The sequence below is a fragment of the Ammospiza caudacuta genome, chromosome 7, assembly GCF_027887145.1.
Source record: "Ammospiza caudacuta isolate bAmmCau1 chromosome 7, bAmmCau1.pri, whole genome shotgun sequence".
Classification (NCBI taxonomy): Eukaryota; Metazoa; Chordata; class Aves; order Passeriformes; family Passerellidae; genus Ammospiza; species Ammospiza caudacuta.
Window position 1 is genome coordinate 39,372,420 of NC_080599.1, and position 12,782 is coordinate 39,385,201.

A 12,782-nucleotide genomic window follows, 5' to 3' on the forward strand; every position below is an offset into this window, starting at 1 on the left:
CACATTAAAAACATCCCCTTTAAACCTCAGAAATCTCCTGATCTGCACAATATTTACTGCCTGTACTAAAATCAGGGTGCAATATGACTCTGACAAGAAGTTTCTCTCCACAGCTCCAGGGTTGCACTTTCCCATTCCCACTCTCAGCTGCCCAGTGCTGTTCTCCAGGTTTCCACAAAGGGGCAGCTCCCAGCTCAGACAGATCCACAGACTGACCCCTCTTGCTTTCCCTGCATGGCTGAGTGTGACCTTCATGGATGGCCTTACTGAGCTACTGTCCATCTCCACTAGCCAGAAAGAACACACTTGTTTCACTGCCATCAGTTCTCTTCCTTTCTGAACTACTTGGTACAACTTAACAAAATCATTTTTCATTCAGTTTTCCTGTGACAGCTTTCCAATACTGCTGACTTTGTGGAAAGGAATGTTTTGACTCCTCTACAACTTTATGCACTGCAATTCCTGGATAACTTTCTAGAAGTCTTCAGGCTAATGCATCCTACCACAGCTGCTTTAAAGCTGTGACTTTAAAAAGGCATCAATGCACACAGCTTTTCTGGCTAAGGATATGCTGATACTCCACCTTTGGGTTTTGCTAATGGTCACCATTCATTAACAAAAGCACTGTTGATGACATCAGATAATTCTTCCCACTCCAACCACCGAGGAATATCACACTGCCCCACTAATCACAGCACCACCTAAGTGTGTAAACCCTTAGAAATTAGCAGCTAAATCACTCAGTACATATTTATAGCCTGCTTAATGTGACTGATCTAAAAAAATTAATACCTTTTCCATTAGCCAAAGAACATTTCCTTTTTTATCAATACTACAATATTTAATGTATAAATCCAGGTGTAATTCAGGCCTACTGGATTCAGTGAAGTAAAAACTTAACTAAAAGGGAACTTAGGCAGATACCACTACATATTCCATAATCTCTGATTTAAATACAGATTAACGATCTGGAATGCAAATGAACTATGTCACATGTAAAACAAGCTAAAAAAGAAAAGCCCTACCACTATCTTTTGATGGATGCTGAACCTTCAGATCACAGTCAGTTTTATTCCAACTGTGAGCACTGAATAATGTATTCTTTTTATCTGAAGAATCAAAACCTACATAGTCTAATTTCAGAACATGGTTAGCAAAAGCTTAGAGAGTAGCTCTCCTTGACTGAATTAATGAAAACCCTCTGTCCACGGGCTTCAGAATGCAACAGTAATTGCACAGCAAGCTGCAAGAAGCAACTGGCTGTGCAATTACTGTTGCACTTGTTGTAGCTTCTCCTAAAGCTGCTACATTAGCTAAGCAGATTTTTATGCCCAAATTCTACATTGTAATGCAATGGGTATATCATGACCAGCAGTAACAACACACATTCCCATAACTTTCAGAAGTGCATTTTCATCTCTCAATCTCTACATTGGTATAGCACTAATTTTCAGACCTCAGAAATTATCTTTGCATCCAACAGCCAGTAACACAGACAAGCTGAATGCACTGTGGTTCACTAAAATTTTGTTTACTTTGAAGCCAGAGACAATCTAACAGTCTGGTCAGAAACTGTATCTCTGGCCTTTTGTTTCAAAGAACACACAAAACATCCAGACTTAACCCAGGTCAGGCTGTATCTACACATGTATCAATCAAGCTGTAAAAGCAAAAATAAAAGCCACAGCAGGCTCCTTACTCATTAAAAATTGCATTTTGTTTACCTATTCTAAACAAGAACATACATGCACTGAAAACTGTGTGTGGAATGAAAAACTCCTTATAAACACCCTTTCTAATGGGTCAATTAATCCCATTTTACCAAGAAGTAGATCAGCTGTAAAATTAAATGTTTAGACAGGATTATTTGATAATAATTTTAACCACTACAATTTTTTTCTGTAGCTGGCAGAATTTAACTTGAATTAACAAAAATTTACAAAAGAGGAAGAAGATCTAAACTTGCTTTCTTACAAAAAGAAGCTGGGGGACTCTTTTTTTGTTTTTATCTTTCAAGTGTGTTAAGAATTTTCTACTGTAATCATAGGGAAGATTTTGTTGGAATGCCACAGCCAGCATTAGTAATTAATACATTTTAGAACTCAAAGTATTTGGACATCTCTTTAAAGAATAACCCAGCTAACTTTTTTTTTAGTTTTTAAAATACTTTTACTATTAATTCTTCAAAATTTCTAATGCATCTATACATGTTGTTTCTACAGAGAAATGGGCAAGACTAAGCCTAGAACTAAGGAAAAAAACCCCACTTTTTTTTTTTTAGCACGACTGTATTTCCTTCAGTAAAAGAACTACAGCACAAACTCCATGGCTTTTCCAGATTGTTTTTAAGGCTCAACTAAATTACACCTGAATTGCAGGATGTTACAATCTAATCTGATCTTTGCCTCTATTGTTCTGGACACATCAAAGTATTGTAACCCAATAAAGAGTTTTCAAGGTAGTCATGTGAACAGTTCAAGCACAGAGCAGCACACATTCCACCTCTCCAGCAGTGCTCATTTTGTCTTATTAAGATAAGGATTTGTCTCATGCATGAGGACATACCCATTCAAATAGACAGCAGTGCAGTCAGAGGTTAGCTCTCCCTATGGACAAACCCCAAAGGCATTTTAACAGAGAACAACAACTTTAGTAGCAAATAGATCTCTACTGTAAAAGCCACTGCCCAGAAACTACTGGATTCCAACTCCTGCTACTTGTTGGGAAGTTGATTCCTTTGATCTGCAGCTCACTAATTTGGTTGGAACACCCTGTACCTTGGAAGGAGGAGCTGCAGGTTTAGGAACCAGATTTTTGTAGACACTTGGGACAATGGTGGTGGCTTTGTTGCCATTTGCCAGGTGAGAAACAGGTGATGTAAATGCAGCTGAGAAGGCGGCGGAAGGATCCTCTTTTGAAACCTTTTTGATGACCAGCATCTTGGTAGGTTGCTTGGCACTAGGGGGGTTTTCTGTAAAAACAGAACAAGAGATTCTGAAACACAAATATCCAGTTTCAGAACAGCTTCAGTACACTGGTCCAGTTCCTCCCTCTCCATCTTAGACACTGCACATCTGATTCTGAGACCATCAGCTGCTCTTTTGTTTCAGCTCTGAGAGAAGATACTGGATGTGGATAGCTAAACACAATCTTTTCTAATTCAAACACAACAGCTCCCTTGATGCTGAAAGGAAAAACCTACAGTGACATCAGTTAACAGCCTTGCACCATTCTACAGAAATCAGAACAGGTATGAGTATTTTTTTGAGCAACCATGGATCAGCTTTAGTTCACTAACACAGCAAAAATATTTACATAACCTATACCTCAAAAGACACACTGCTTTTACAAACCAGCACAGTTAATGCTTCTTAGGCCAAATAAACATATTTCCAGGAGCATAACAATTTAAAAAATACTAATAGTATAAACAGATAAATGCCCTATAAATATGCTGTCATTAAGTTTTGAACAGAACAACAGCTACCTGACAAACATGCAAAAAGAATACAACCCAACAGTATTGCAAGAAGTGTTTCTGAGTTTCTTTTGCATTTGTACTATTTACAGTATCTAACCCAACTAATCCAACTAGTTATTAACAAATCTGTGTTTAACTGCCAGAATTGGTACCTTGTTTCACTTTTTTTAAAGGCATAGATTCACAGAGTACATCAGGATCAAAAGCAAGGCTGTTGTGAGTTTAAAAAAATCAACTAAACACAAAGCACAGAACTATGACAGCTTTGCTGTATTTCCACTATGTAGATCCCAAGTCAGGAACTAATGTCTAGTTCACTCCAATCTGCTCTGCCCTTCAAGTGATGCCTGTGTGAAACTGTAACTGCAGCACCACAGGAAGCAAACACAGAACAGTGACATTACTGCCACTGGCTCTTTTTTTATGACAAGACAAGCACAGTTTCAAATAGACAAAAAGGCCAAGAGATTAGGGAAGATTGTGGGAGGAAAACAGCAAAGGACAGAAAGCAGTAAACTGTCTGCTTCACTTAAATTTTTAAAATATTTTTCAGTGAAAAACCCAGCATTTAAACACCAGTTACAACTTTCTGCTCTGTCATCAGCTTTGTGTACAGTGACCTTTACCTACCCCATACTCCAGAAGGTGTCCCTAAAGGTTTGTTCTGGTTGTTCTGTCTTCCAGCTTCTGGATTCAAAGATGGCTGTAAAAAACCAATGTAAATGAATACATTGTTATATCACATATAACAAAAAAAGAATCAGTATTGACATTTTGCTTCCAGGAACCCAGAGGATGGGTAGGTTTCTCTGAACAGCAGCTGAAGTGGAAGAGAGTGCTTTGCCACAAATCATCAGAAAATCGAGTTTGCCTTCTCCTTGGTTTCTGCTGTATTTGCAATGGAACTACCAGAGGGTTCAGGATAACTCCTTTAGTCTTCTACTATAATTAAGTAGATTCTACCAACCAGTACATGTATTAAAAAATTAGGTATTTGATCAGCAGCTCAAAAAATAAAATAGAATCCACATCATTAGTAAATGAAGAATCTATCCTAATGTCATAAGTATTTTAGTACAATAATTATGCATGAGCCAATTAAAAAAACACCCCAAAGCAATACTAGATTCATAATGTAAAGGAATATATTTACTAACAACAAAAAAAAGCTACATTTAAATTTGTATGAAACCTCAGAGTGCACTTTTTAGGACAAGAGTGCATGCAGACTCAGTGCTCTCTGCACACTTACATGAGATTCAGTTTCACAATTCAATTTGGTGGAACAACTATAGACATGTCCAAGCTCAAAGCAGAGTGAATAAAATCTAAGCACTCAATGACAAGTGCTCTTGATTAGCTATTCCTCTTTCCCTGTCCCAAATAACCTCAGTTCAAAATACAGCCGTCTTTTTCCTCTTTTTAATGAATTCCTCACATGTCAGTTACTATGGTGACAGCATAACTCTGTAATAGTGAGCATCTGAAATAGTAGGTACTTCTGTTCTGTAAGAGTAAGGAAAAAATGTCACACCATGGCATAAATTCCCGCCTCAGTCTCCAGAAACTCCTCTGTTTAAGTGCTTCAATTTTTAGCTACAGGTCAGTTTTACTGCAGGGGTGCTCACACTTAGACAAACAGCCTGCTTTGCAGACCTCTCAGGAAAAGTGTTGTCAGGCCCAACAGCTACACACTTAACCACAGCATACATCAGTTTCACCCTATGGCAGAGACAGTACAGAGTTACTAAACAAAGCTTGCTGCTAGCCAGTTGTGGTATTATGAGAGCAAAATATGAGAGCAACAATTAGAGAAGAAACAGCCATGTAGCTGGGGAGGGCACTCATCAAGGCACTGAAGAGGAGAATGAAGTACATGGAAGAAAGATTTAGACCAAGATAGACAACAAGAGATTGCACAGTTGCAATCATGGTAATATTTCTAGATTTCAACAGACTTTTGACAGTCACAAAAACAGGCTTATAGAAAGCCTGAATTACAATATACTTGAGAAATCAGCGAGTAGAAATCTACACACAAGCTTTATTCCCACTCTCCAGCTGTTAACCACTCTGTGATGCAGGCTCTTGCTCAAAGCAGCAGCAGCTGAACAAGAGCATGCAATCACTTCCCAGGCCCTTCACTGAAAAAAACCCCAGCAGCTTAAATCAAACTACCTCCTGTGGCAATTTAAGTGTAGGCTCTGGATTTTGGCCTGAAGCAGCTGTGGGTATTCAAGAATTTCACTCTGACTCGTAAATTCCTGAGCAGAAGCCATCAAACTGCCACAGCAATTTTAGCTGTGAACAACCTTCCAGAGACAAATGCTGAATAAGACAGCAAAAATCTCATCATGATGATACACACAAGTGTGCACAGTATCACCAGAATCTCTCATGACAGGAGGCAGTAAAGACTTTAGCACTGAAGATGAAGACAGAAGAACTGCATTAGGGGAAGGGACAGAGTTACCAGAACCTTACAGAGGATATTCTCATTACACTGGTCAAGAAGAGCCTAGAGACAGCAAGAAATAGATGCAGAAAGAAAAACACGTGGTCTGATAATATAACACTCTTCAGGGGTCAGGAGAAATAGAATTAAATTGAAAAGAGAAAGCAGAAAAGGTGCACATCTCTCAAAGCATTAGCATTAAGGAAGGCACATGGTAAGGATGAAAGCTGTAAATTGAAGTACTGTTTGATAAAGTTTGAAAAACTAAAGATATTCCAGTAAAAATAGAGCCAGGATGTAAGAGACTATCATACTGATAATACCACATGAATCAAAATGCCGAGTAAGAAGAAATTTGGTCATCTGGAGATGCTGATGGAAGAAATGGCTCAAGAAACCCTGATCCACAGATTAACAGAGAGAGAGGAAAACATTTCTGATAACACTGTTCCAGAAGATTCAAGGCAGATGGTGGCTAAAGTCTGAGCATGTCATGAACAAGCTTGGGAAGGTTATCACAAACACCAACACATATCAGAGTGAAGGAGACAGGAAGACTGAAGCAGGCAGACTGAAGATAAACTGAACAGATGTATTTCTAGCAGCAAAAAAAAGGCTTTGTAAGCAAAGCCACAAAGTCAATACAACTACTCTTCCTCTGTCACCTTACGGGTTTCACGGAGGACCTGGTTTGAATGTTACAATGCCTTCAGTTCACAATAACCATTTGGCAAAACATATGAGCCAAACCTCATAATCCAACAGGTCTTCAAGTCCTGAGGGCTCTGGGTACCAGTCAGCATCCTATCAGTGCCAGAATAATTTTGTTAAATTTGTCATGTACGGAATGCAATTCTAGATCCTCACCACCTATCAATGCTAATGCAAACGAGATTGAAAAGCCATTTCTCACACCTTCCACTTCTAGTGAGAAGCTACACACTTACAAAGTCTTCCTCCTCAAACTGCAAATGCTCTTTATCTTCCTTCTTCTCTTCCCTGGATTCAACAGGCAGCTTTTCTTGAAAGGCGGAACTTTTCCGAGAATGGAAGTTGCCATTCCAGTGGCGATGAACTCCAGTTCCTCCTCCTCCACGCTGGCTCACACCATCATGGCCCCGTGAGGGACCATGCCAGCCAGGCTGGCTGCCAGACAGCCCAACATGAGCTCCTTTAGAAACACCAGAATCTACAGAATCATGGCGGAGAAGGGACGGCTGATGCCAGCAGTCTGAACAAAAAGAGATAAGGATGCAAATTAAAAATATCAACACGGTATGCAGAATACTGGAAATATCAGGTTGTTTTTCTTGTTGTTCAGCCAGTGCTCACTAAGGAACTGCTGAGCTGTACTTATTAAGTACTGTGTGATTATATCAGAAAACAAATCAAGCCACACAATGCACATACAGCTACTATGAAAACCTCTTAAGGCCTGAGCACATTGCAGAGGAGAAGAAAATAGCACAACTTCCTCACAGGATGCTTTGAACAGGTACAGTTTAGGAAAATGTTTCTATTCTGCTGAATTTCTCATTCTGTAGAATATTTCAGACTGTTTGCTCTCAGGCTGCACTCTGATCCTTACTCACCTCCCGCAGTCCGGAGGGGCCCATTATTGAAAAATCCATCGGAAGAGTTGTGTCTCCTGCGGCTCACGCCAAAGCGGCCCTCTCCCCGTGGAAGATGCTCTCCATGTTTCTCAAAGGTGGCTGCAGGGGACTGCAGAAAGTAAACATGTAATGAAGCACTCATTTGGACTCTCCAGGAGCCTGTCAGCCCAGCAGTGACATTTGGCTAAGTGAAAAAACCAGCAACCCCCACATTCCTGTATCAGTTTTCAATACAGCATCCATAACTGCATTGATCAGCCAGCAACATCAACGAGCCTGGATGGGATCAGAACAGCTCACAAATCCACCAGTCTCACACAGAAACCAACACACTGATCTTACCCATGGCCACAGCTGTGAAAGGAGCTGATCTGTATTAATGTTACCTTGGTTGACTGTGGTGTTGAGAAGTTAAGCCAGGCAGGAACAAAGTCATGCTGCGCCATTTAGGTCCAGTGTCTCCCTTCAATAAAATGAGGCATCAAACCTCATGGCCAGGCTCTGTAAATGAGAAGAACATTCCCTGTCAACTTATGCAAACTGAAATAATAATACAATTTATCTCTCAATGTTTGGCCCATATAGATAGGAGGGGTAAAGTGCTGAAGTTTTTTGTATTATACTTGATAATTTTTCTTCTCCTGCTTTGTTCCTCTGACTGAAACAGGTAAGAATTTCAACAGTTCCAGTTACTTCCAGTTTACAATTAACACACCCATGAGGTTCATGACAGAATGGGTGTGGAGGGGGAAGAAAACAGAACCAATGGCAAAGCAAAGCCATACAAGGCAGATGTAAAAATCAAGACATGACAGAATTTGGGGTACAATCCTTCATTGCCTCACAGTCTGCATGTTTTATTCCAGAGGCTGTAAATCAAATATGACCAACTGGTGATGTTAAGAGACATTCAAAGTAGATCAGAGACCTGAAAGACAATCATATGCCAGCTCCTGCACCGCTATGTTCTTTCCAACGTATCACAGCAATTGTTACTGCTCAAAATTATGAACATTTCACTATTGCACCGTATAGCTGAATTCCACCTTTTTTTGTGGAAGATTCTCCAATTCACCATTTTGCTTTACTTTTCAACTTTAATTTACCTAGAAGCAAGTCAACACAGATACATATGATCACTCACCCTGAGTTTGGCCTCTGCAGTCCAATGTCCTCAGTCTGTGTGCTTCAGTGACCTCTGGTTCCTTCCTTGTGCAGAGCTCTGGAAGGCCAGCCTTGAGGCAATAGTGCGTTTCGAAGCAGAGCACGAGAGGCCGCACTCCGTGCCAACTGCGCCCTTCACCCCCTCAGCTGCTCATTTTACCCTCTCTTTGCACTCTCACTACAAAAAAAAGATACCTAAGAAGGTAATTTATATTTAAAAAAGCCACGCCCACGTTCACCTCATTAAATTTCCTCTGGTCGTGGTAGTAGAGAAATCAGCCTTTACATTACAAAAAGGTTTGTCAAGTCTGCGTGACAACATTCAGAGCAACATCGTGGTTAATACTGAACAGATACACTCAAGGCTGCTGGACAGTTCATGATCTGCAGCAGATCAATCTAAACACTCTGGAAAAAAGATGTTACATAAAAATGTTTGCCCTAAATGCCGAGATCTAAATAAGATGCATCTGCCCAAGTGCTCTTAAAATATAAATTTCATTTTTATCATGTACATCTGCTAAAAAAAGGTAAAATATTTAAAAAATGAATGTTAGGATATACTCTAGTCTTCACGTAACTTGGCTAATGCTCCACAGAGCTAAGCACTACTTGATATAAAGCTCAGAAGCAGGCACAAATGTTCTCCCTGTTTTTCACCATTTACATGCTGAAACATAGGTCATATGAACAAAAAAAAGCCAGGTCCAAAAATAATCTCTTCTACTCTATTTTTTGTAGACTGGGTGCTGCTTTTAAAGGGACACAATTAATCCACAAGAGCTTCTTGTTCTACAGTGAAGAGTTCACTTCTGGGTCATAGTCCTCTTCCATCAAAGAGGTGAGACAGGAACTGTAGTCACTGTAAAAAACCAAACACAATTCCATCAATACAAGTGGCATAAACATGACAAAGTTTGACTAAAGAGAAGAACAGAAAGGGAAATTGAGCAACTATAGTGTGAGTGCCAACAGCTATTTGATGTCCAATCAAAACAAAACCTGAAATAATCTAATTAAAAAAGAGTCTCTGAAAAGGGCATTTTTACTTTTAAATGATCACTTCACAGATTTAGTCCACAAAAGGGCAACAAAACCAATCAGAATAAAGGGAAGACTGGAGAAACTGCATGCAGCTGATGAAAGCAATTCCACACTTCATAGGAATTTTAAAACCTGCTGCTCAAATAATGAGACTTGGGGCTGCAGGTAGGCCTGGCCATTCCAAATGCCCACAATCTCATCTCTGCATGCCCACATCATTCCTAATCTGCTCCAGTACAGCCAGAGTCCCCTCTCAAGAGGATGTCAGTAATACAAATAGCATTCCATTAACTTCTCCATGGAAAACACCACCATCAACACCAAAACCTGAGTTACTTTGCTACAACATTTTTTCTTGAACCATCCTACCTAACCAGAAGCAAATACAGAGTTTGGTGATCCTAAAACAACTGACAAGTTTTATTACTGTTTTGATGCCATCAGCTGTTTCATAGGATGCCTTTAGGTGTGCCTTATTATGCTTTTATATTTGACTTATTCGAGTTTGTTTTGTTTGTTTGGATATGGTTCCATTCTTTGATCAGTTTTGGTTTTCACTGTGTATGTTATGTCATTCTTTACTTTTAAAGTAAGTTTTAAAGGTGATTTTGATCAAGGCTCAAAATAAACACACCCTGGGGAACAGTAAAATAATCACCACCTTATATCTTCTGGGTCACACCTTTAATAAACCCCTTCATTTTTATGTTTTTTTTTTTCCTGTAGATGTTACTGTTGTATAGAGGAGTTTGGAGAGATGGAAACACTTCTGCACCTAAGCTCTGAGCCACAATCACATTTCTGCAGCCAAAGTAAGAACAAGCAGCCTCACAACACATATAAACCACCAGCCAAGATGAGGAAAAAGCCGAGTACTCATGGCCACACACAGTACTGACCTGGGAACTTTGTGAGCCTTCACCCCACCCTGTGCTACAATCTACTGAGCGTCACACACTGCAAACAACTCAAGTTCTAATCTATAGAAACATGGTTTTATATTAAAGTGTGCATAATGGAACATCTGCTACAGACAGAACAGACTTCCCATCCTGCTGAACTCTGTACAGGTACAGAACTCCTTCAGATGTGACCTCCTAAGTCTACTACCAAAGGTTTGAGCAGTAAGAAGATAAAACAGGGACAAAGTCAATGCAGTTGACTGTATTTAAACAAGATTCATTACCTTATGAATAAATATGCTTTTCAGAACAAACTGTATAGCAATTAAGCTATGCTGAGCTATTGATAGAAGTTAAAAAATTTAAGAAGTTGATTTAATGAACCTTGAGAATGGTTCACAGCAGTGTGGAAAATGGACCTAAAGAAAGCCCACAGAGAACTGTTCTCTGGATTTCAGGTATCTAAATAAATGAACACCACAGAACTGCAGTTTTGAAATAAGAATGAGGTCTGAGCACAAAATAAAAACACCACAGGTTCCATTTACCAAAATGGTTCCCAGGATCTTTGGAAAAGGCAAGGAAAAACCATATCAACAGTTTGTGGTGCTGCGAGTCTTCCCTTTATATTTCAGCACAATCAAAGTGAAGGTGAAGCATTTTCTACAACAATTTATAGATGATCTTGCAGAGATTTGGGTCTCCTGAGCTGCCATTCTGACATCACTGTTAGTATGAGTGGCAGTTCCTTATCAGTGCTAACGTGCAAGTAGGCAGCCCAGGACAATGCCTAGACCTGACTCCAGAATTCAGCAGGGACATGCACAACTCTTCAGTCATCGCCTTCCTGGGCATGTCCCAGCACAAAGAGAACAAAGGACGCCACATTTAAACGCAAGACATTTTGCTAAAGCAAAACCCTTGTTAGATGAAGTGCTGTAAATTATAGTTCACTGAAACCCTTTGGTCTCCAGGATTAGCCCACGTGCCCCCTTCTCACACACATTCTGAGTCCTGTCCAACAGCAGCACATCTGCAACCTGCCTGAGACACTTCCATAACCTACCACTCTACTGATAACATCACCACAAATTGCTAATGGGAAAGACCCAAAGTCTCTCCATTACCCTCTCTGTAATAAATTCTTGAGAATAAAAGTGCAAGACCAAGAACAAACAGCATCAGGACTCCCAGGATACTCAGATTTTTAAGCCAGAGTCTGTATTACCATTTAATATCAGAGTTCTATGCAAATCTGCTCAGTTGCTTTGCTTTCAGGCACATTTATACATTTTTGCCTCCAAAATGGGAGTGGGCACAGTTTATTTGTGCTTTATGTAGAAGTCAACTTGGAGTTATTAAAAAAACCCAGTCTAAATTCAACTGGGTGTTTTCTTGTGCTACCCAAGTGCCCAACCACATTCTATTCAGTTCTTCATGATACTCAGGATTTTACCCAAGGTACATGGACTCATCAAGTCATGCCTCTTCCAAACTAAAAGTATCCATGGAAGCCTTCTGAATGCCACTAATCATCCTTATTAGCCTTTACCCTATTCTTTAGGTATATCATCACCAAAACAGCATCAAATGTTCATGATTTGGGAGTATGGCAGTGGCAAACCTGTGCATTCCTAATATCTAACACAGTTATTTTTCCCCTATTGCTACACAGAACTGAAATGACCTTTGACAAGTACTCAGTTCTTCTATTACTGCATTTACAGTTCAATCGAACCGATCTCTGCTTCACTATGGAAAACACAAGGACAAAGATCAGCAGTAGACACTCCCAATTCCAGAAAAAAAAGCAAACAAAAGTGCTTGTCAATGCAAATCTAATTAATTCTTGCTTTCCTTTTAAATGAATTAAAATGTGAATTATTTCTGGTAATAAGAATCAGAAAAAGAGAAACGAATAGTAATATCACTAAATGAAATGTTCTCTAAAGGCATATCTCCTTTCAGAACAATGAAATCTGCTTTAATGAGCTTTGGTGTAGAAAAAAAACCTGTCAGCTATCCCAAAATATTATTTCACCCATCAAAATGGGTAAGTCTTTGGTAAGTAATCTAAGTATGAAAAAGAATTAAACTCTGTATTATGGGTTCCACTTATTTTT

The 12,782-nt window shown here is 39.5% G+C and overlaps 1 protein-coding gene across 2 annotated transcripts in view; it reads right to left on the minus strand.

Moving 5' to 3' along the window:
- GPBP1L1 (GC-rich promoter binding protein 1 like 1) overlaps positions 1-12,782 on the minus strand; it is a 32,161-nt gene that overhangs the window by 8,205 nt on the left and 11,174 nt on the right. For both annotated transcript variants that reach the window (XM_058808254.1, XM_058808252.1), the window contains exons 2-7: positions 8,694-9,575; positions 7,936-8,050; positions 7,529-7,658; positions 6,884-7,167; positions 4,112-4,184; positions 2,778-2,971 (exon numbers count right to left, since the gene is read on the minus strand). In XM_058808254.1, coding sequence (XP_058664237.1) covers positions 2,778-2,971; positions 4,112-4,184; positions 6,884-7,167; positions 7,529-7,658; positions 7,936-7,995 — 741 coding nt within the window. In that variant the 5' untranslated portion in view covers positions 7,996-8,050; positions 8,694-9,575. The remainder of the gene's footprint in view (positions 1-2,777; positions 2,972-4,111; positions 4,185-6,883; positions 7,168-7,528; positions 7,659-7,935; positions 8,051-8,693; positions 9,576-12,782) is intronic.